We start from the raw sequence: 19,698 nt of genomic DNA, 5'->3' as shown, positions 1-19,698 counted from the left end.
AAAATTCCTGTCATGTTTTTTGTTATGAACTAATAACTATATCAATGATGCAATAAAAGGCAAAACACAGTTTTAGTAACTATAAATGGCTAGCATATTTGATATACAAAACATCTAGCAGTTACTATGTAAAATCATGAGTATGTGATAGGTTAAAAAGAAAAAAAGAATGAAGAAACAGTTTTCAAAAGAAAAAATTCAAGCCAGGCATGGTGGTACAAGCCTGTAATCCCAGCCCACAGCCCTCCAGAAGCCAGAGGCAGGAGGATCCCAAGCTTAAGGCCAGCCTGGAAAACAGTGAGACTCTGTCTAAAAACATGGCGGGGGTAGGGGTGGCTGGGGAGATTTGGTTTTTAGAGGTCTATGAGGACCGGAGTTTGGCTCTCTAGGACCCACGTAACATGCTAGGAGGGTGTTGTGGCCCACCTGTAATCCCAGCTTCTACAGGCAGCCAGCCGTAGGAGAGCCCCAGAGCAAGCTCACAGGGAGCCCAGCTGTGTCATAAGCTCCAGGTTTGACTGCGGGACCTTGCTTCAACGAAGAAGGTGCAGGAACAGTTAAAGATGAGTCTCTGCATGAACTGGGCATCCACACACATGTACATCCTCATTCATGTGTGTTCACACATGCAGGTAAGCATAGACACATCTGAAAATGGAAAGAAAACTCTTTTTTTTTTTTAACGAACAGTGAAGTTTTTTAATTGGATAATGATAACACTCTAGTTAATGTAGCTTAATCATTGTTACAATACCAGTTTAGCCAATTCTTTGTAACTTTATTGAAAGGACACTGTTGCTCAAACTGAGCATTTATGAAGAAAAATTTATTGATCTGTGACTTAAACATGCCCCAAATATACTTCCTGCCTTTTGAGTTTGGAAATAAGTACTTCTGAAAACACAGTTCTGGGTTTAGAAGCCTCATTATGAACCATTTGTGCATATGAATTTATGTATGCTAATAGTGCTGTTAACTGTAACTACAAAGAAAGTAAACACTAATAATAGCTCAAGGCAGGGTGTTGGCTAAGTGCTCCATCAGAGTGTGTCCTCTGGGACCATCCAGAGCCACAGTGTAGGGGTTGTTAGATCACAAGGGAAAGCAGAAAGCATTACGGAGCATCTGATTATTGTTTGACCTCAGTTCTGCATGGAAATATATTTAGAATAAAAGAAAAATGAGTACACTTGACTTCGTTTTTTAAAAATGCAATAGCTTCCGTAAAACAGCATGACATAAATAGTATCAATATGTTTACTGGAAAAATATTTAAAACACGAACGGCAAGATGATCTTCATTTGTAAAGACCCCACACAGATCAAAAGGAAATTGAAAGCTTAAGAAACATAAGAACTGCACAGATTACAAAAAGTAATTACAAATAATTGATAAAATATGAGTTGATGTGGTAAACGATAGTTGCAGCAGGAATAGAAGTTTCTTGAAAAAAAATCATTCTTGTTAGCATATTTTATGTTCTTAATGTATAACTAAGAAACCTTAGTTTTTCTAAAATATATTTTAAAAACATTTCTATGGAAACAAATAAATAATAGGATTTTTCACCAGGTGGTGGTGGCGCACGCCTTTAATCCCAGCACTTGGGAGGCAGAGGCAGGCGGACCGCTGTGAGTTTGAGGCCAGCCTGGTCTACAAAGTGAGTCCATGACAGCCAAGGCTACACAGAGAAACTCTGTCTTGAAAAAAAAATAGCATTTTTGAAAATTGCAAGGATATGGTTATATTTCTAGTAGAATTGGCTTTTTTTTTTTTTTGCTTTGTTTTACTTTGTGTCTTGTTTTAGTTTTAAGACAAAAGTCTAATGTAGCCCAGGCTGGACCCCAACTCACAATGTAAAAAAAAAAGGGGGAGGGGATACCTTGGACCTCTGATCATTTTACTTCTATCCCTACACATACGCATACATGTACACACACACACACACACGCACATACACACATGAGCTCTGAATACAAGTATGCACCACCCTGCATAGTTTATGCAGTGGTAGGGATCAAACCCAGGGGCTTCATGTACACTAGATGAGCACTCTATCACCCGAGATGCTTCCTCAGGCCAGGATTATCATTAATAAATATAGATAACATCTGTGTGCAGATGTAACACTTGAGCATCACTGAGCAAGTTCGGTATTTCCCCCTTAAGTGTATTTTTCAAAATTAGTGGCATTTCTTTGTATCAGCATAGTGGTCTAGCATGAAACAGTTGGCGCCCTGATTATGTCATCCGCTGTGTGATAAACCACATGCCCAGACAACCACGCTGTGTCCCCACCCCCAGCATCATGTTGTTGTAATTGAGTGATGGTTCTCTTACTTGACCTTTTCACGTTCAACTTGTTTGTGTGAACTTCCGCTGTCAAAAGGTCCCTGTCCATAATGAGTTTCTTTGTCATCCCCCCCTTAACGTTCAGTTAGCATCTAAGAAAGACAGTAATGAAGATGAAGCACATTTAGTGTATAGCTTATGTAAACGAGAGGCCTTTCCCAGGTTATTCCCGTTCCTCGGGGTCTGGAATCCCTTCCTCAAGAAGTGCACTCATCCAGCTCCATTGCCGTAATGCTCAGTGGTGCTATGTTGGGGTGCCAAGCCGTGCTCAGGAACATGGCGTCTCAGCAACCCTCCATTGCCTACTCCAGAGCCAAGCTACAAGCAAGAGCCCTGAATAGCATTTGAACTTCTCTGCAGAAGGTTGCTTCATAGGGCTGAAACAGTGTCCTCAAACCAAACATTTAAGAATAGAAGTGTCTTCATGTATGCCCAGTCCTACCCTAAGTTTATTTCCTGCTTTTTAATGATGAATTATTAATAAGAGAAACAAAACATCACATCTACAATCAAGACTAAATCCTCTTAAAATGTCTATCCTTAACCCATGTCCGATGCCTGGCACAAGACAAGCCCTAGTGCAGTTTTCCATCGCCTCCGAGGGCCATGGCAAGAGAGACCTTCAGGATGACACTCATTATCCGGAGCTGTTTCTGGTCGGCGGATGAGTCCCTAGTTAGCCGTCAGAACAGCATGGTCAGCTTACAAGAACCTGAAGCCTCGCCCTGCAAAGCAGGTCTGTCTATCCACATCAGAGCAGAGCCAGCCAGGGAGCTGTCCACCTGAGCGGTGCTGGACTTCCTGGCAGCAGCCTTGCTCTGCGGTACTGGACAGTTTATGTGGCTTGTAGGCTTTTAAAGGAGTTTTTAGTAAAAAGCAGTAATGCTGTAATGCCAGGCATGGTGGCACACACCTTCAGCTCAACACTTAAGAGACAGAGGCAAGTGGATCTCTGAGTTCTAGGACAGCCAGAGCTACATAATGAGACCCTGACTTGAAAAAGAGATAGAGTCGGGAGGTGGGCTTCAAATGACAGTTTCAATAAAAAAGGTCACCATCTCCCCCTCCATCTCCTTACTAGTTTTCCTCCTCTCCCCAAAAAGACCCCTTCTACATTTTTGGGGTGTGTGTGTGTGTGTGTGTGTGTGTGTGTGTGTGTGTGTGTGTGTAGGATCCACATACAAGAAAGACATGGTATTTGTAAAGACAACGACATTGTCTGGCTTATTTCACTTAGTGTGTGATCTCCAGTTTCATCTATTTTTCCTGCCAATGAGGTCATCTCATTCTCCATAACTGAATAAAATTCCATAATGTGTATATATCACATTTTCTGTGAGTACTCCTCTGCTATGGACACAAGGCTGATTCTGTGTCTCTGCTACTGAGGATAATGCCTCAGAGAGCATGAACAGGCATTGCCGTAGCCTGCTAACATAGATCTTACTTTTTAAGGAGTTCATCGTTTTCAGTTGCCTCAGGAATGCGGAATCTTTCTTACAGTAGTAACACGGGTGTTTTGTCTTTCCTTTGTGCCCCCTCCAGAAGCCACCTGCACCATAGGCATTTGACAGAGGCCTATAGAGTGCAAAAGTCCTCCACAGCTTCTAGGTGCATCTATCTCTAGATGCCATGATGTTTTACAAGTCAGAGAAGATTGAAAGAGAAAATAATTTAAATGCCAGTGTTTTATAAAGATACAAAGTATTTTCCAACTAACACAGTAATAGAAATACAACTGATATTTAGATGTGGAAACTTAAGCTCTTGAGAGATAATTAGTGTTATTGCTGGAGTCTAACTTTCATGCCTTTAGGCGTGTAGTAAATGTTGTTTGTTCTTTTTCCTATTAAAAATAAATTATTGATGATGAATACTCAGCCTGTATGCTAAGAAGTAAAATAATTACCAATATCAAATACGTGTTTTTCTGAAATGATGTCCGTGGCTAATTCTTAGTTAACTTTCTTAATGAGTGCTAAGTAGAAATCACTCAGCTATTATTTAGCATACTCTTTTTATAGTGCCAAAACTTAAATCATATATTTCCATCCAGCAAAACCATTTTCCAATTTGAAGTTTCACTGTCTTATGAAAACCCTGATTCTGTTGTGTAATACCTCGCAGCAACACATTGGAGCATAATGAGAAAGCCTTAAATAGCCAAAAAAAATTTTTTCCTTTAAATCTATGAGTTAAGCCAAAATTCTTGAGATATATAGCTTGCTAACAAATGGTGATCTTGTGATAGGTACCTTGGCTGCAGTGTATAAATCCCTTTTCATCTCTGCCTCCATCTTTATGACAGCACTGTAAGTCGCACTGTAAGTGTGAAAACAACACAATGGAAGTTGTGTTTGTGCCATAGAAAGAGATTGTCAGTTCAGACCTTGTGAGCTGAAGGTTGTCGGTCTTTACACGAAAGAATGTAGTCTGGGCTGTATTTGAAACCAACACTCCTGTTGACTGTCACGGAACGCTCAGGTCTCGTTCTCAGAGAGAAAATCAAATGATAAGCACTGCCCTGTGCACATGGCACTTGTTGCCGGTGTAACTCCTTCCGGAGACACGATGATCGGTTCTTGGAACCAGAGCAGCTGGAGGTGCAGTTTTAAGTATTTGCTGTAAGATTCAGAGTACAGCGCTCAAAACATCTGCCTATATAGACCACTAAGACAATGAAATGAGATACGTGTAGATGACCTTATGGGAGTCCAGCACAAGCCTGGCACCCGCTCCTTCCCCCAGTCGGCCAGCTGATGAACCCAGCTGGTGCTTACATAAAGGACTGGCATCAGATGAGCAAGACTGATCTGTACACTGTTACAGAACTTAAGGTGGTGCCAAAACTTAATCAAAGTAGATTGTTTTTAATCCCAATATTTTTTAAACTCCGAGTCGGTGAGGAGGAGAGTGGGTCTATAAACAAAAGATCAGAATTTTAAATAAAAGCAAGATCTACCTTCTTGATTTCCCCCCCCTTTCTCCTCAGATTCTAATGTGGCTCACTATGAGTATAGCCCTTCAATTTGTTCTTCTCTATCACTTGAAATAGTTTTTAATTTGCTTTTTTTTTTTAAAGATTATTTTGGATTTATAGAAAACTTAGAAAGTTAATAATATAAAGAATCTCTGTGCATATACCTTTCGCCTACCTGCCCCAAATGTTAAACATTTTTCCTATATATGCTTTGTGATGCTTGTTCTTGGGTCTTCTGTACGTATCTATGTAAGCGTACACACAGAGACATTGCTGTGCACAGATTTGGCTATTTAAGGGGAATTCCAGGTAGTATGTCTCTTCATGATACCTCATTGTGTTTCTCTTTAAAATGAGGACATTAACTTCCATAACTACAATACAGCTATAAAAATTAGAAAATGTCTTTTTTAACAAGCTTACAGTAAGCTAGATGGTGGGAGGCAGAGAGCCTTATTTTTTCTTTTTTTATTATTATTAATTTATTCATATTACATCTCAGTTGTTACCCCATCCCTTGTATCCTCCCATTCCTCCCTCCCTCCCACTTCCTCCCTACTCCCCTCCCCTATGTCTGTGACTGAGGGGGACCTCCTCCCCCCCCCCCCCCCCCCGTATATGCTCATAGCCTTATTGCATTTGTTTTCCTTAGTTCTTTCCCTGTGCCAAACTACCATGTTTTAGAGTGGTGCCTCCTGATTGTGCTCAAAGTGAGGTGTCTGTATACAGAAATGTCTGTGGTCAGGTATATAATGTACAAGATAGGCTTATGTGTCTAGAATATCTCAGGGCATCTAAGATGCTAATGTGATTTGGGTTGTAAAAATTTCAAAATAGGAGTTTCAGTATATAGCTTTTCCAAACTTAATGAATATTTAACCCCTTTCAAAAGGAACATTGCAAAAAGCCTATTTCAAAATTCCCTATAGGAACTCTCAAAAGAAAGATGTACCTTTGGCTGGTCCTGAGTTTTTGAGTATCTAGGGAAACATTCAAAACTGAGATCTCTTGTAAGCATCCGGCACAAAGATGTAGTGGGTGACTTTATTTTAAAAAAGAAGGCGGCAAAGTCAAAACATCCCAAGACACTGCTTCCATCATTTCACACTCATAAGACTTGACCAAAGCACAATAATTCTCTATCAAAAAGCAGTTGAGAGGTAGCCTTGACCTCTGAGAGATTGCAAAGGTGAATGATCTATTTTGTACCTTTGCTTTCAAGAAACTAAAACCAAACAAAAGCAAGCAGCCAAGTCAATACAGCTCCACAGGGTATTTACTCTTGAACAAACGAGAGTCCTGATATCAATCCCGCAGAATTACTAAGTCTGTAGCAATTTTGTTTTCTTTTGTCTGCACAATAACTGTAACTTAGGTTTTGACGGGGTTAATGTTGAAATGTTCCCCTAGTAGTAATTGATCAAAAGGGCAGTTGCTTCCTGAATTGTCAGATCCTGTCATTGCCATGTTGGAGCCATTATGAGCAGCAGTGGTCTGCACACAGTGTCAGCTAAAACATCTGGCCAGGGTTGTACATGAAACATACACATCCAAAGCAAAGGTTCCTTCCTGCCTCAGGCACCTGGACTCTTAGTATTCCAGACAGCAGTTACCGCAGCAAGAGCAGACCTTTCTTAAACCTCCTTCCTCTCTTCCTCTCTTCCTCTCTCTCCCTCTCTCTCTCTCTCTCTCTCTCTCTCTCTCTCTCTCTCTCTCTCTCTCTCTCTCTCTGTGTGTGTGTGTGTGTGCGCGCGCGCGCGCGCGCGCGCGCGTGCATGCCCACCACATGTATGGGAATCATGGAATAATAACCTCAACTCTCAGACTTTACTGTCAGTCTTTGCCTTTCACCCTATTTGAAACAGGGTCTCTTGGGGTTTTTTTTCTGCTGTGTATACGAGGCTAGCTGGCCTGCAAGTGCCCAAGATTCTCCTGTATGCCTTCCAGGTATCTGTAGGAGCACTGCGGTTACAGATGTCTGTGCTTCTGTATCTGGCTTTATGTGGGTTGTAGCCATTCAAACTTGGGTCTTCATACTTGAGTGTCGAGCTTTTTGCCCACTGAGCCGTCTCTCCAGCCGAGGATGATCATTTCTAAAGTATGTTTCACCAGACAATCCCCTCACCCCACCCCGTGACAATAGTTTGGTTCATCAGGACAGGTTATAATGATAGCCATTCGCATGTACTTCTCTCTGTCTCCTTCTTTTTTTTTTTTTAATGGTTTGACATTTGTTTATTGACTGAGGATTTAGTTGCCTCATTGCTCCTTACATTTCCCACAGGTCATCTTGAAATAGTATTAGTTTGTATATAATACCAAGAGACTTTGTTTCAGGAATTATACCAAAAAAACCACTTAATTATAACCACTAGATTTTATCTTCTTGATACATACTAGCCTGCCATTCTGATTTTTTTTTTTAAAGTCTTAAAATAGCATACTGGGTCTTTTATTAATTTTGTTCCTCAAAGAGATATTTTAGGGGAAGAGGAATAGTTTTCTGTCTTTGAGCCTTGCTTTAAAATAACTCCTGGGAGAACAATAGGATACATGTGACATGAAAGCAGGAGAGGGGACTACATACAGGGAGGGGGGATCAGCGGAGGAAATAGGGGAGGGCGCGGAGGGTGGGCAGGAACAAAGTATAATGCTGTATGTGTATGAAGATACCGCTGTGAAACCCTTCTTGTGTGCTAAGCAAGAAATTAATTTTAAAAATCCTTTCAAAACAGCTCTTAGAAGGGGCCAAATTGGAGACAACTATCACATTCTAGACTGGGTTGAGTGTGTGAGTACAATGGTAAATTATATGTGATTTTTTTTGGGCTTGCTCAAAGTTCAACCTGCTACTTAAATGTGCTCTCTTATCTGCCACCACTACCATTCTTTAACAGACGTAACCTGTCAAAGTAACTAGATGGGCTTCTTGAGTGTGGAAATGGAGAAAGGCCCTCTAAAAATTGTCCCTAGGCCAGACAGTGGTGACACACACCGTTAGTCCCAGCACTCGGAAGGCAAAGGCAAGTGAATTTCAGTTCAAGGCCGGCCTGGACTACAGAGTGAGTTCCAGGGCAGCTAGGGCTACACAGAAAAGTCCTGTCTCAAAAAAACAAAAACAAGCAAACAAGCCAAAAGCCTGTCCCTAGTTATTTTTGAAAAATTCTAGTTGTGGAAACCAGGAGAATACCCACTTCCGAGGGTTCTGGGAAGGGTCCAAGGCGGTGGTGATTTGTACTAACTGTAAGGCAGAAAAGCCCAGTACCCATGACAACTAGAATTAAAAAGGGAAAAATGTGGGGATGTGAGATGGAGAGAGGAAAGCTGGCCTCTCCTGAAACTAAAGCAAAGGTTCACAATTGACCTGTGATGAGTGCCAGATGGTGCTGTGAGATGCCTGACCATTGAGGAAGTGTGAACCAAAGGAAAAATGTAGACTCCAGATGGTGCTGTGAAAGCCCTGGCTAAAGGTAGAGACTGTGTTTATCTCTATCCCTCCCCCCACCCCCACCCCTGCTCCCCAGCCCCCAAACAGCAGGGTAGTTCTACACTTTAGAAAAGGCCACAAGGCCAAGCAGATCCGTGGTGCCCGTGACAGCAGACAAGAGCAGGAACAACCTTAGGAAGTGAACAAGAGGTGATGCCCTCAAGTAGGAGGTGAAATCCAAGCGACCAAAGCTGCCAGTTCATCTCCCTGAGCTAGGGGCAGAACCAGGTGCCCTCTCTAGAGGGGTGAGAGGGACAAAGAAGAAAAAGACTAGTTTAAAAAAAAAAAAAAGCTGAGTGCAGAAGAGAGGACTGCCAAAAAGCTCAGTCTCATTCTCATAAATGACACCAACTGTACTATGTGAAGACACTGATTCAGACAAGTCCTGGGCTTGGGGACATCAGACTCAGAGGGTCAGACGCAGCACTGATCCAAGGACAGTAAATGGAAGAGTAGACACAGAAGAGAAAGACAGCCACCTTCCCTAGCTTCCCCTGACTCGGAGAGACCCAGTGGCAAAGAGAAAAGTGTTCTGCCGCGTTCACATTCCAGAACCCCTCACAAATGGCTGGTCCCCAGCCGCTGCAGGGAAGGCCACCATCAAGTTCATGAGCAAAGCTTGTAAATGGGCTTGCTTCAGTATAAATAACCAAGATCCCCAAGTATCCATAAAATGCTCCTGGCACAAAACACTGAGTCCCAAGCAGATGGAAGGAAGGTTTTTGGTGGGTTTTTTGTTTGTTTGTTTGTTTGTTTTTGGTTTGGTTTGGTTTGGTTTTTTGAGACAGGGTTTCTCTATATAGCCTTTGCTGTCCTGGCCTGATTTTGTAGACTTGGCTGGCCTCGAACTCACAGCGACCTGATTGTTTGTTTGTTTGTTTGTTTGTTTGTTTTAACAGACTTAATTCACTTTATTTTTCTTGTATAAAAACCCCTATGTAGCCAGGCATAGTGGTACACGCCTTTAATCCCAGCACTTGGGAGGCAGAGGCAGATGGATCTCTGTGAGTTCCAGGACAGCCTGGTCTACAAAGCAAGTCCAGGACAGCCAAGGCTACACAGAGAAACCCTGTTTCGAAAAACCTTAAAAACAAAACAAACAAACAAAAACCTATGTGGTAGCCACATAGCTGAGCCTGGGTCCACTGAACAGAGACTCTGGTGTGGGTTTTCACAAGACGATTTATCCTTATCAGTGATTTCCTGATAAGGAAACTTTGGACTTGGTGGACACAGTCTCTTTCCAGAGGTCTGGTGTCAGGTAGCCGTAGGTCTTGGAGATGGCATCAAAGGTGGCCTTGGCAAAGTTGCCCAGGGTAGCAGTGCCTTGGCTGATATGTAGCAGTCATCAATACCAGCCATCATCAGTAGCTTCTTGGGCACAGGAGCAGAGATAATGCCAGTGCCTCTGGGGGCAGGACAGAGCTGCAGCAGCCTGTTACCTTGCATGGAACAGTGTGTGGCTTGCCAATCTTGTTCCCCCAGTAGCCTCTCCACACAGGGACAATGGAAAGCTTGGCCAAGATGATGGCCCCTAGGATGGCAGTGGCTACCTCCTTGGAGCACTTACCACCAAGACCCACGTGACCATTGTAGTCCTCAATAGCGACAGAAGCTTTGAACCTGGTCCCCTGGCCAGCCCATGTCTGCTTCTGCACTGGCGTGATCTTGAGAACCTCATCCTTTAGGGATGCTCCCAGGAAAAAGTCAGTAATCTCAGATTCCTTAATGAGCAGGGAGAACAGATAGATCTCCTCCAAGGACTTGATCCTCATGTCCTTATCCAGGCGGCCCAGCTTGGTGACAGGATCCACTCCTTGTCTTTGGCTTTACCTCCACGAGCCCCAGGGCCTCCTCCACGACTGTGGTCCCTACGACCACTGCCTCCTAATCCTGGGCCCCCCACCATTTGGTGTTTTCCCGAGGAAGCCATCTACAAGGAAATGTGGGATGCTGTGAATAGGAACAATGTACTTTTAATGGAATCCTCCACAAGCAGGGATTAGCTCTGTCCTGGATGACTGCAACATCCTCAGCACTGTCATAGCAGCAAGACACCGCAGCGAGCAAAGTCAGCACCCCGTGGTCTAGTGGAGCCTAACTTCCTGAGGGGGAGCCCGAGAAGTGCTTCCCCACGTCAGTGGCACGGTGCATCGTGCATCGGAAAGTGCCAGGAGCTAGGAGAAGAGGAGGCGCTGAACATGGGAGGAAAGGAGTCGAGTTCCAGGAGAGGAGAGTGGGGACAAGTTGATCTCTTCAACAGCATGGTGACAGGCGGAGTCACCCACGTGGCATAGGGAGAAGATCACCCCAGACAGAATAGCTAGCGTGAAGGGCCTGAAGTGAGGGTCCCTGGCTAGTTCAGGGTGGCTGGGACAAGCTAGGGAGAGGAAGGGCAGGGAGGAGTACCAGGGAGGCCATGGGAGGACTGTGGCTTTTAGTATGAGGAGCACAGAGAGGCATATTTGGGGGCAGAGATGTGACATACTCTGGCAAATTTTAAAGGATCACTGGCTGCTATTGGAGATGTGGCACCTACACAGGTCGGGCGTGCTCAGTACTGCCCTGGTGCCCTGTTCCTGTGGGGCACTGCTGCTTTCACTCTGACCTGGGAGGCTGCCGGCCCTTTCCTGTGCCTCTCCTCCCCTTGTTCTCTCCTACCTAGCCGATCCCACTTGGAGCCTTTATATGCTCTTTTCTTCCAGTGAACCGGCATGACTCCATCCTAAGATCAGTTGTCAAAATAAGTTAATTTATGTTTACCGCAAAGCTTGGGTTTAACCATGCCTTGATGCACTTTCTAGAATTTGACATGTTCCTCTCTCATATGATGAAATGTTCTGCCAAGTTTCTACATAGCTAAAATTCCCTTGTAAATCCTCTAGCCTTGCAGCTGGGGAGCTCTAAAAACCCTACTTCTCCTGTGTTCAGGGCTGACCTCTCAGTCCCATTTAGGGAGAGGCATTCTCTTGACTAGCTATACTGTACACATATAATAAAGCTTGCTGTAAATTTGGCTAATTTGGGTTGTGGCTTTTATTTTTTATTTTTGAGGCAGGATCTCATTTTAAAAGTATTAATATGTTTCTTTCTTAATTTTTGAGATGAGGTCTTGCTGTGTAACTTGGGCTGGCCTTGAACTCACTGTAACCAAGGGTGACCTTGAACTCACTGTAACCAAGGGTGACCTTGAACTCACTATAACCAAGGGTGACCTTGAACTCACTATAACCAAGGGTGACCTTGAACTCACTGTAACCAAGGGTGACCTTGACCTCCAGGTCCTCCTCTAGACCTGAGCTTATCACAATGCTTTTAACTGGGAATGTGCGGCTCACATCTGTATTCCCAACACTTGGGAGGTGGAAGCAAGATTCTGTGGATGGATGAGCCTGCCGATCTGAAAAGTGTCAGTGTCACATGACGGGCACATTAGACGTTTGGTGAAAGTTAACACTAGGTATACTAAAAAGTTAAAATGGTTTTAGACCTCACCTATAGCCCTAAACAATGAGTAAAAGCACAGGTATAAGGTAATGGGAGAATAGCCATACTCCCTTGTACAATCATAAGCCCATTTTATATGGCATACATAATAGAATGCAATACATGTATGTGGATTACACAATATATGTTATATGTTAAAGCACTGAGAAATGTTATGCCAGCTATTGAAATGGCAGAAATATGAGTGGTGGTGAGAGAGATAAATGCCCAATGTTGCAATTTGAACAGAACAGTCTGTGTATGTTATCTGCAGATAAAATGATAGGTCCCAGGCTGGAGAGATGGCTCAGAGGTTAAGAGCACCGACTGCTCCTCCAGAGGTCCTGAGTTCAATTCCCAGCAACCACATGGTGGCTCGCAACCATCTATAATGTGATGTGATGCCCTCTTCTGGCCTGCAGATGTACATTCAGGCAGAGCACTGTATACATAAATACATCTTCAAAAGAAAAAAAAAAAAGATACTAGGTCCCAGACAAAGCAGCTAAGATATTTTGTGAATAATGAGTATGTGGGGTGGGGGGGCGAATAAGGTCAGGTACCAGGAAAAGGGTTGCTATCTTTTATTCTAAGCATTTTTATATTATTTTTTTTTCAACACTCCAAACCCTAGATGAACCAGCTACACAAATGAACAAATGAAGACTATATTTAAAAAGCACTTCCGGAATGTTTTAAAAGAATCTAACCAAAACTTTTAATTAAAAAGCTTTATGGAATGCTTCTTGGAAATGAAAAGATTGATTTTGTGTACAGAGTGAACAGTGGGCCCCAGAGAATCCTGATCTCCCCCCCTCTGAAAAGCAAAGCCACAAACAGTATGAAACTCTAAATGTGTGTTTTGTCTAAGAAATTGAATCACACACTTCCACCCTCTAATTGTGTTCTTTTGGCTTCTCAAGATACCAAAGAAGGGGCCTTTATTTTAGCACTTGGGAGGGGGCGTAGCACCGCCATCTGTACAGCACATTCGGCTACAGGAAGGAGCCGCTGAGACTAAAAAGAGTTGCTGTGCCAGTGCCACGTGAGAGGGCGAGATGGTTTTCATTGCCTCTTCTAGTCCTGTTGCTGCATGAACCCTACATCCCGTCACACACGTTGCTCACACACCATGTTTCCCTTATGCATTGCGGCTTTTCCTGACCCATTGAGCTCCCTTGATAACCTTCTCCCATGTGGTGTGCAAACAAATCTGTGCACAGGCGCGCGCACAGTGCCGCAGGCTGCCGAGGGAGAACACTACCAGCACACAGCGAGCGCTCAGCATGCAGGAAGAACATGCCTCAAAACAAGTCAATAAAGGAGCCAGTGCAGAAGTGTCTTAGGAGAATCTGGGGAGCACAGAAGGGGGGATTCAAGAGCAATTACAGGAAACCCGAGGGGGGCTGGAGGACCCATACAGTGAGCTCTGAATTCAGGATGGAAGCCATTGTCCCTTTCAGGTCAGGGACATGGAGGGAAATAATACAAGCAACCTAGGGACAGCACTGGGTGAATAAGGCACAGCAGTGGATAGCAAGGGATCTGGGGGTAGCATTTAGCAGAGAGAGTGGTTAGTCATTTAAGGCCACAAAGACCCTGCAGCAGAAAAGAACAGAAAAGGGTGAATACTGGAAACGGTGGGGAAGAAAGCAAATTTGGCGATTGAGAGAATGAGCGGGGGAGGAGCCCTGGAGAAGTCAAAGATTACATCAAATTCAGCTTTGCTCAAGAGACTGCAGAATAGGAATTGCCTGGACACAGGATCCTGAAAGTAATGTAAATACCTCTTATCTGATGGTTGGGCAAATTTAGCATTTATATATTATCTGTTTAATTTCTGGGTGCTGAAATGGGCAGGAAAATTTAATATGATATTGATAATCTCTTTGACCCTTTCCTCCTGGAATATACTAAATTCTCGGGACTGTATCTTGTGCCTAGGAAGAGCTGAAGTTTACGTAGGCTTTATGTAAATCCGGTTGCAAACCCAAAGTGGCATTCCACTTGTGTGTGTGTGTGTGTGTGTGTGTGTGTGTGTGTGTGTGTGTGTGTGGTCTGTGTGTCTGTGTGTGTGGTGTCTATGTGTCTATGTCTGTGTGTGTATATGGTCTGTGTGTCTGTGTGGTGTCTGTGTGGTGTCTGTGTCTCTCTGTGTGTGTGGAGAGAGAGAGAGAGAGAGAGAGAGAGAGAGAGAGAGAGAGAGAGAGAGAGAGCTGTGTGAAGCTGCAGTCCCCTGAAGCACCATAGATGCTTATGGCATTTGGCTCTGACTCATCCCACTTGACTTTAGCTTTCCTAAAATATTTATCTATCTACAGATACTTACATTTTGGTTTTCTTCATTTCGTGATAATAAAGTTAAAACAAAACTTTAAATACTGTTGCCTGTTGGGGGTGGGGAGGACACCACGATTCGCAGCACCATCTATTGACAGCAGTTGTAACTGACAGGCTCTGTCTCTGATTTTTGTTTTGTTTTTGTTTGGTGAAAGCAGGGTTTCCTCTGTGTAGCCCTGACTGTCCTGGAACTCCTTTTGTTGACCAGGCTGGCCTCAAACTCAGATATGCACCTGCCTCTGGCATGTGCCACCACCAGCCCCCAAAGCCCCATGCCCTGGTGTTGCCTTTGATTCTTATACTCCAAGCAGGTTGCCAGCTGAGCTGGTTAAGCAAAGGTATTATCTGTAGTGTCAAAAATCACCTACTACTCAGTCAGCCAGAAACATGTTGAGTTTTCTTTCTCTGTCATGAAGGTGTGGCGTGGCACCCTAGCCCGCATGCGGTACAAGAGGACCAAGGCAGCTTTAACAATAATCAGGTACTACCGGCGCTACAAAGTGAAGTCATACATCCACGAGGTAGCTAGACGCTTCCACGGCGTCAAGAGCATGCGAGACTATGGGAAGCATGTGAAGTGGCCGGCCCCACCAAAAGTCCTGCGGCGTTTCGAGGAGGCCCTGCAGTCGATTTTTAATAGGTAAGAACTTATTGGCAAGGGCCACATGCCTGCACAGCGGCACACTCCCAAATCGTAGGCCACGCTGTTGGCTCAGCTCTTTTGCTCTTGTGACATTTTCCTCTCCCTCTTTCTTGTGTTTGATCATTTTGTTTTCAAAGGGCGTCTGCTCACCTCACAAAGTAATGGAACTGTCAGAGTATTTTTCCTGTAGCACTTGACAGCAGCATGCCACAACTCCTGGATCAAAGCCATGTTTAAGATAAACTACCATCATGCTGTCCCCATTTCCTGTCATTAGAAAAAAAAACCATAAATAACTTTCTTAAAATCAACACACATACTTTAAACTAGCAAGCCACACTGGTCCTGCCAGAGCATCAGCTCTGAGCAGGGCTATGCCATAGCCTCTGGAAGGGTTCCTGCAGCCCTGATGCTCTAGGCCCTCCAGAGGATCTGACAGAGCTGAGCATGAGGCCCAGGCCTTTCACGGTTCCCAGGTGCCTCTAAAGTGCAGCCAAGGGAGAAAGCAACTATTTCAAGCCATGGCTTTTAAAAAATAAATACCCATGGGAAAAATCAGACTTTCCCAACTGATTTTTTTTTTCCTGGCCTGCTCTGAATCTGAGATTATCTTTGTCTAAGTTCTTCCTTCTCATATTTTTTAGCTTATTTATTGACAGCACGAATGCAACAGAGACAGTGGTCCTACAGAGTCTTCAGGTGACTCCACACCCCTGTAGCCACTAGAATGCACAGATTCTCAAGCCCCTAACATAGAATTCTGTAGTTCTTTCTTTTTCCTTCCCTTTCTTTCTTTCTTTCTTTCTTTCTTTCTTTCTTCCTTTCTTTCTTTCTTCCTTCCTTTCTTTCACCTTTTGAGATAGGCTTTCTCTATTATGTAACTTTGGCTGTCCTGGACTCGCTATGTAGGCAAGGCTGGCCTTGAACTCACGGAGATCCACCTGCTTCTGCCTCCCAAGTGCTAGGATTACAGGCGTGCAGCACCACGCCTAGCCATGTTGTGGTACTTTAGTAGACCCTGTATTACTTAAGCCATCTCTGGATTACTTCTAATACACAACACAACATAGATATTCTGTGTATGGCTGTTGTTATTGCTGTATTGTTTAGGAAATAATCAGAAGGTAAATGGCTACATGTGCTCAACAGCTGCAACCAATGTCAGCCTAACTATACTAGCCGCCTGAGGCCAGTTGGACCCAAGGATGCAGATCCCATAGATAAGAAGTGCTGATGAAATCTAGTGCTGTCTTAGCTATAATCATCTAGTGACATTAACCAAACCAACAGCTCCCAAATGTAGTCATTTGATATAATTTCTTTTAAAAAGCACTACTTGATAATTCTGAATGTAGAAAAACTACTTTTAATTGCGCACTGAGTTGGACTTTTGTCTTCTTTAGAGTTGACTCTATATTGGGAGACTATATACAAAGAGAGAAATTGCATGACAGGAAACTCATGAATATGTATCTCATTTGTACTTTATAAAAATTATAAGATGCAGACCTGATGGTGCAGGCCTACTCTCTTAGCTGCTTAGAAGGCTGGAGTAGGAGGATCACAAGTTCAAAGCCAACTTGAGTAACTTACATCCTGTCTCAAAAGGTTAAGGGGGGTGGGGGAGCTTGGTACACAGCTCGGTGGTAGAGTACTTGCCTAGAACAAGGCCTAGATTCAACAGCTTAATCTCCAGTGACACAAAAGCGGGGGTGGGGCGGGGCAATAAAGAGGACAAGCAGTGTAAAATTTAGTGAAAGCAAAACTATCAACCCTCAGTTCTGAGATACAATGCTGAAAGTGTTAGCTTTCAATCTTGGCAAGCTTTTTCATGTGCAGATAAAATTTTTATTCCCACTATCTACTGCCTCTGTATTTTGTATATTTTAGAAATTCTTAAGCTGTTTTAAAATTCATGCTCATTGTTACTAAGTGAAAATTATGCTTATATATAAAGTTGAAATCCACCGTACTAGTCACTCCTATTTTTCTTTTTTCTTCTGAGGTAACCAGTCTAGCAATATTGTTAATACCCTTCTAAACTTCTGCCTATGCTTTTTTGAGTGCAAGTACACACACACACACACACACACACACACACACACACACACAATGTAAAAAGGCAGCACCCCCAGAACCCAGTTCATGTTTTGGCAGGTTCCCATACTGGGTAAGACTATTGATACCTTTTCCCCCCATCCCCCTCCTGGGGAGAGTGGCCAGCATAGCACCTTCTAGCATTATAAAAGCTAGCCATGGGGGAGGATGTTTCCCAGTCAGGCCCTAGTTTATGTCTCCTCGTCCTACCACCAATGTATGTAGTTTCTTCAGCAGTAGGGTCATCAACTACTTATGGTGAACAACCTTGAGAAACTGATAGCCTGTCATTTGTGGGGGAGCTGGCTGGAACCTCCTTAACTGATAACTCATAGGGAGGCATCCTAAACCTGGCACTGTTTCCACTTACTAATGCATGTCTTCTGTGAGTAGCGTTTCTACATATACAGGGTACTTTCATTCAAACTCCCTTCTTATTGTATTCTTAAGATTAGCTTGCAAAGTGGTGAGTTTCCATAACTCTTTTCTATACATCCTTAGTTTTACACATTCCCAGTTCACGTTCCCATCCCCCACTTAACCCTTTAGCTCCCTGTGTGTCTCCTCTTCTTTCATGCCCCATGTATTCTCTTACTCCCCTCTCCCTACTAAAGCCTCCCTCGCCAGAGTCTTTTCTGGCTTCCTGACCTCTAGGGCATGCCATGGTAAGTGTATAAGCCTAGGAATGTGAAGCTAGGATCCAGACATGGAAAAGAACATGGACATTTGCCTTTCTGAGTCTGTGTTCTCTCAGGGTAATATTTTCCAGTTCGACTTTTCTACAGATTCCATAATTTCTTTTTATAGTTTAATAAAATTTCCTGTGTGTGTGTGTGCATGCACCACATCTTCGTCATCCATGAATTGCTGGGCACCCAGGTAGAGGCCATTTCCTAGCTGCTGTTAACAGAGCAGCACTGGACATGGATGCGCAGGTAACCCTGTGGTCAGAAGTAGGTCCTTCGGGTGTATGCCCAGGGTATGGCTGCACCAGTGTGCACCCATGTTTAATATTTGTGATGACTGCAAATGATTGTGATTAATTTCAGACTGCACTCTGGCCTGAGCAGTCTTCTCTTTAGATTTTGATGGTTTAAGTCTAGGACTGATTAATTTGTATAAAATTAGGTTTTCTCATCCATCAAATAGTTACTGAACACCCGGTGTTTTTGCAGGCACTAACCAGGCTTCCAGAGACACAGAGACAGTTGGGAAGAGTGGGAACAACAGCCCCAGCCTCTTCACAAGGGTCATAGTTGATGAATACATGAAAATATGTCCTCTCTCCTTCCCTCCCTCCCTCTCTCTCTCTCTCTCTCTCTCTCTCTCTCTCTCTCTCTCTCAATGAATCTTGCCACTTATATTCATCTAGTCAGGGACGCTTTTTGTGTAAAGGGCCTGTAGTATTTTAAACTATGCAGGCTACATTTGGTCTCTCACATACTCTTTATTTTGTTAAACATGTAAAAATGTAAAGATTCTTCCTGGCTCACAAGTTGTAGTTTAGGGACCCCTGGTCTTGAGTGTTTTGTCCTGTGGCAGTTTACGAGATGGATGCTAAAGGAGTCCAGTGTTACTATGGGGCTTGTTTTTATCTTTCTGGAATCTCTATGTGTGTTAATTGTATTACTTTGTTTTCTCTTCTTTTTGTTGTTGTTTTTGGTTGGTTGGTTGGTTGGTTTGAGATAGGGTCTCACATAACCCAAGCTGGCCTCAAATTCCATTATATAACCAAGGAAGACCTTGAGCATCTGCCTCCCGAGTGCTGAGCTGTGGGCATGTGCCATCATGCCTGGCTCTAACTATGTTCAGATCATCCCTTTCCTCACAGTAATTTTTTTGTGGCTGAGACTTTTTTGTGCCCAGTTTTGTCCTCTTCCTGCTATTGAGATAGCTGGTCTTTATGACTGCAGCTGTTGTTGCCTACCTGAAGTCATGTAGTGTGGCTTGTATGACCAGAATGAGGAGCTATATGGCTCTCCTCGTGGCTGAACAGGTCAGGTGCCTGACTCCCAAGTGTGCTCCTGTGCTGAGGGTCTCACGCGTCAGGTGTGAGCCTTGTCCTGGGAAGTAAAGCCGAGGCAGGGTGGCCCTGCACACGGGAATGGAAGAGCAGCCGTCAGAGGCAGCTCTCTCCCACCAGCACTGGAGCTCCAGGGCACATTGGGGCAGTTGTTCAGCAAGCCACTCAGTGCTGTGGGGCCTGCCTGTCACCACTGGCTTTAGTTTTGGCCACTGTCACTCTTCTAAACTCTTTGCAAAGACTTTAGAGCAGTCTGCCTCATATGGGCGATGATAGGCCCTAGAAATTC

The 19,698-nt window shown here is 43.8% G+C and overlaps 1 protein-coding gene across 3 annotated transcripts in view; it reads left to right on the top strand.

Annotated features, from left to right (window-relative positions):
* MYO1D (myosin ID) overlaps positions 1 to 19,698 on the top strand; it is a 303,283-nt gene that overhangs the window by 163,432 nt on the left and 120,153 nt on the right. For all 3 annotated transcript variants that reach the window (XM_084750418.1, XM_084750417.1, XM_084750419.1), the window contains one exon: positions 15,063 to 15,286. In XM_084750418.1, the coding sequence (XP_084606544.1) occupies positions 15,063 to 15,286 (224 nt within the window). The remainder of the gene's footprint in view (positions 1 to 15,062; positions 15,287 to 19,698) is intronic.

This window comes from Acomys minous (genome assembly GCF_964271855.1).
Source record: "Acomys minous genome assembly, chromosome: 12".
Lineage (NCBI taxonomy): Eukaryota > Metazoa > Chordata > Mammalia > Rodentia > Muridae > Acomys > Acomys minous.
The sequence above is the reverse complement of the archived record's forward strand: the minus strand, read 5'-3'. Positions and strand labels throughout refer to the sequence as shown.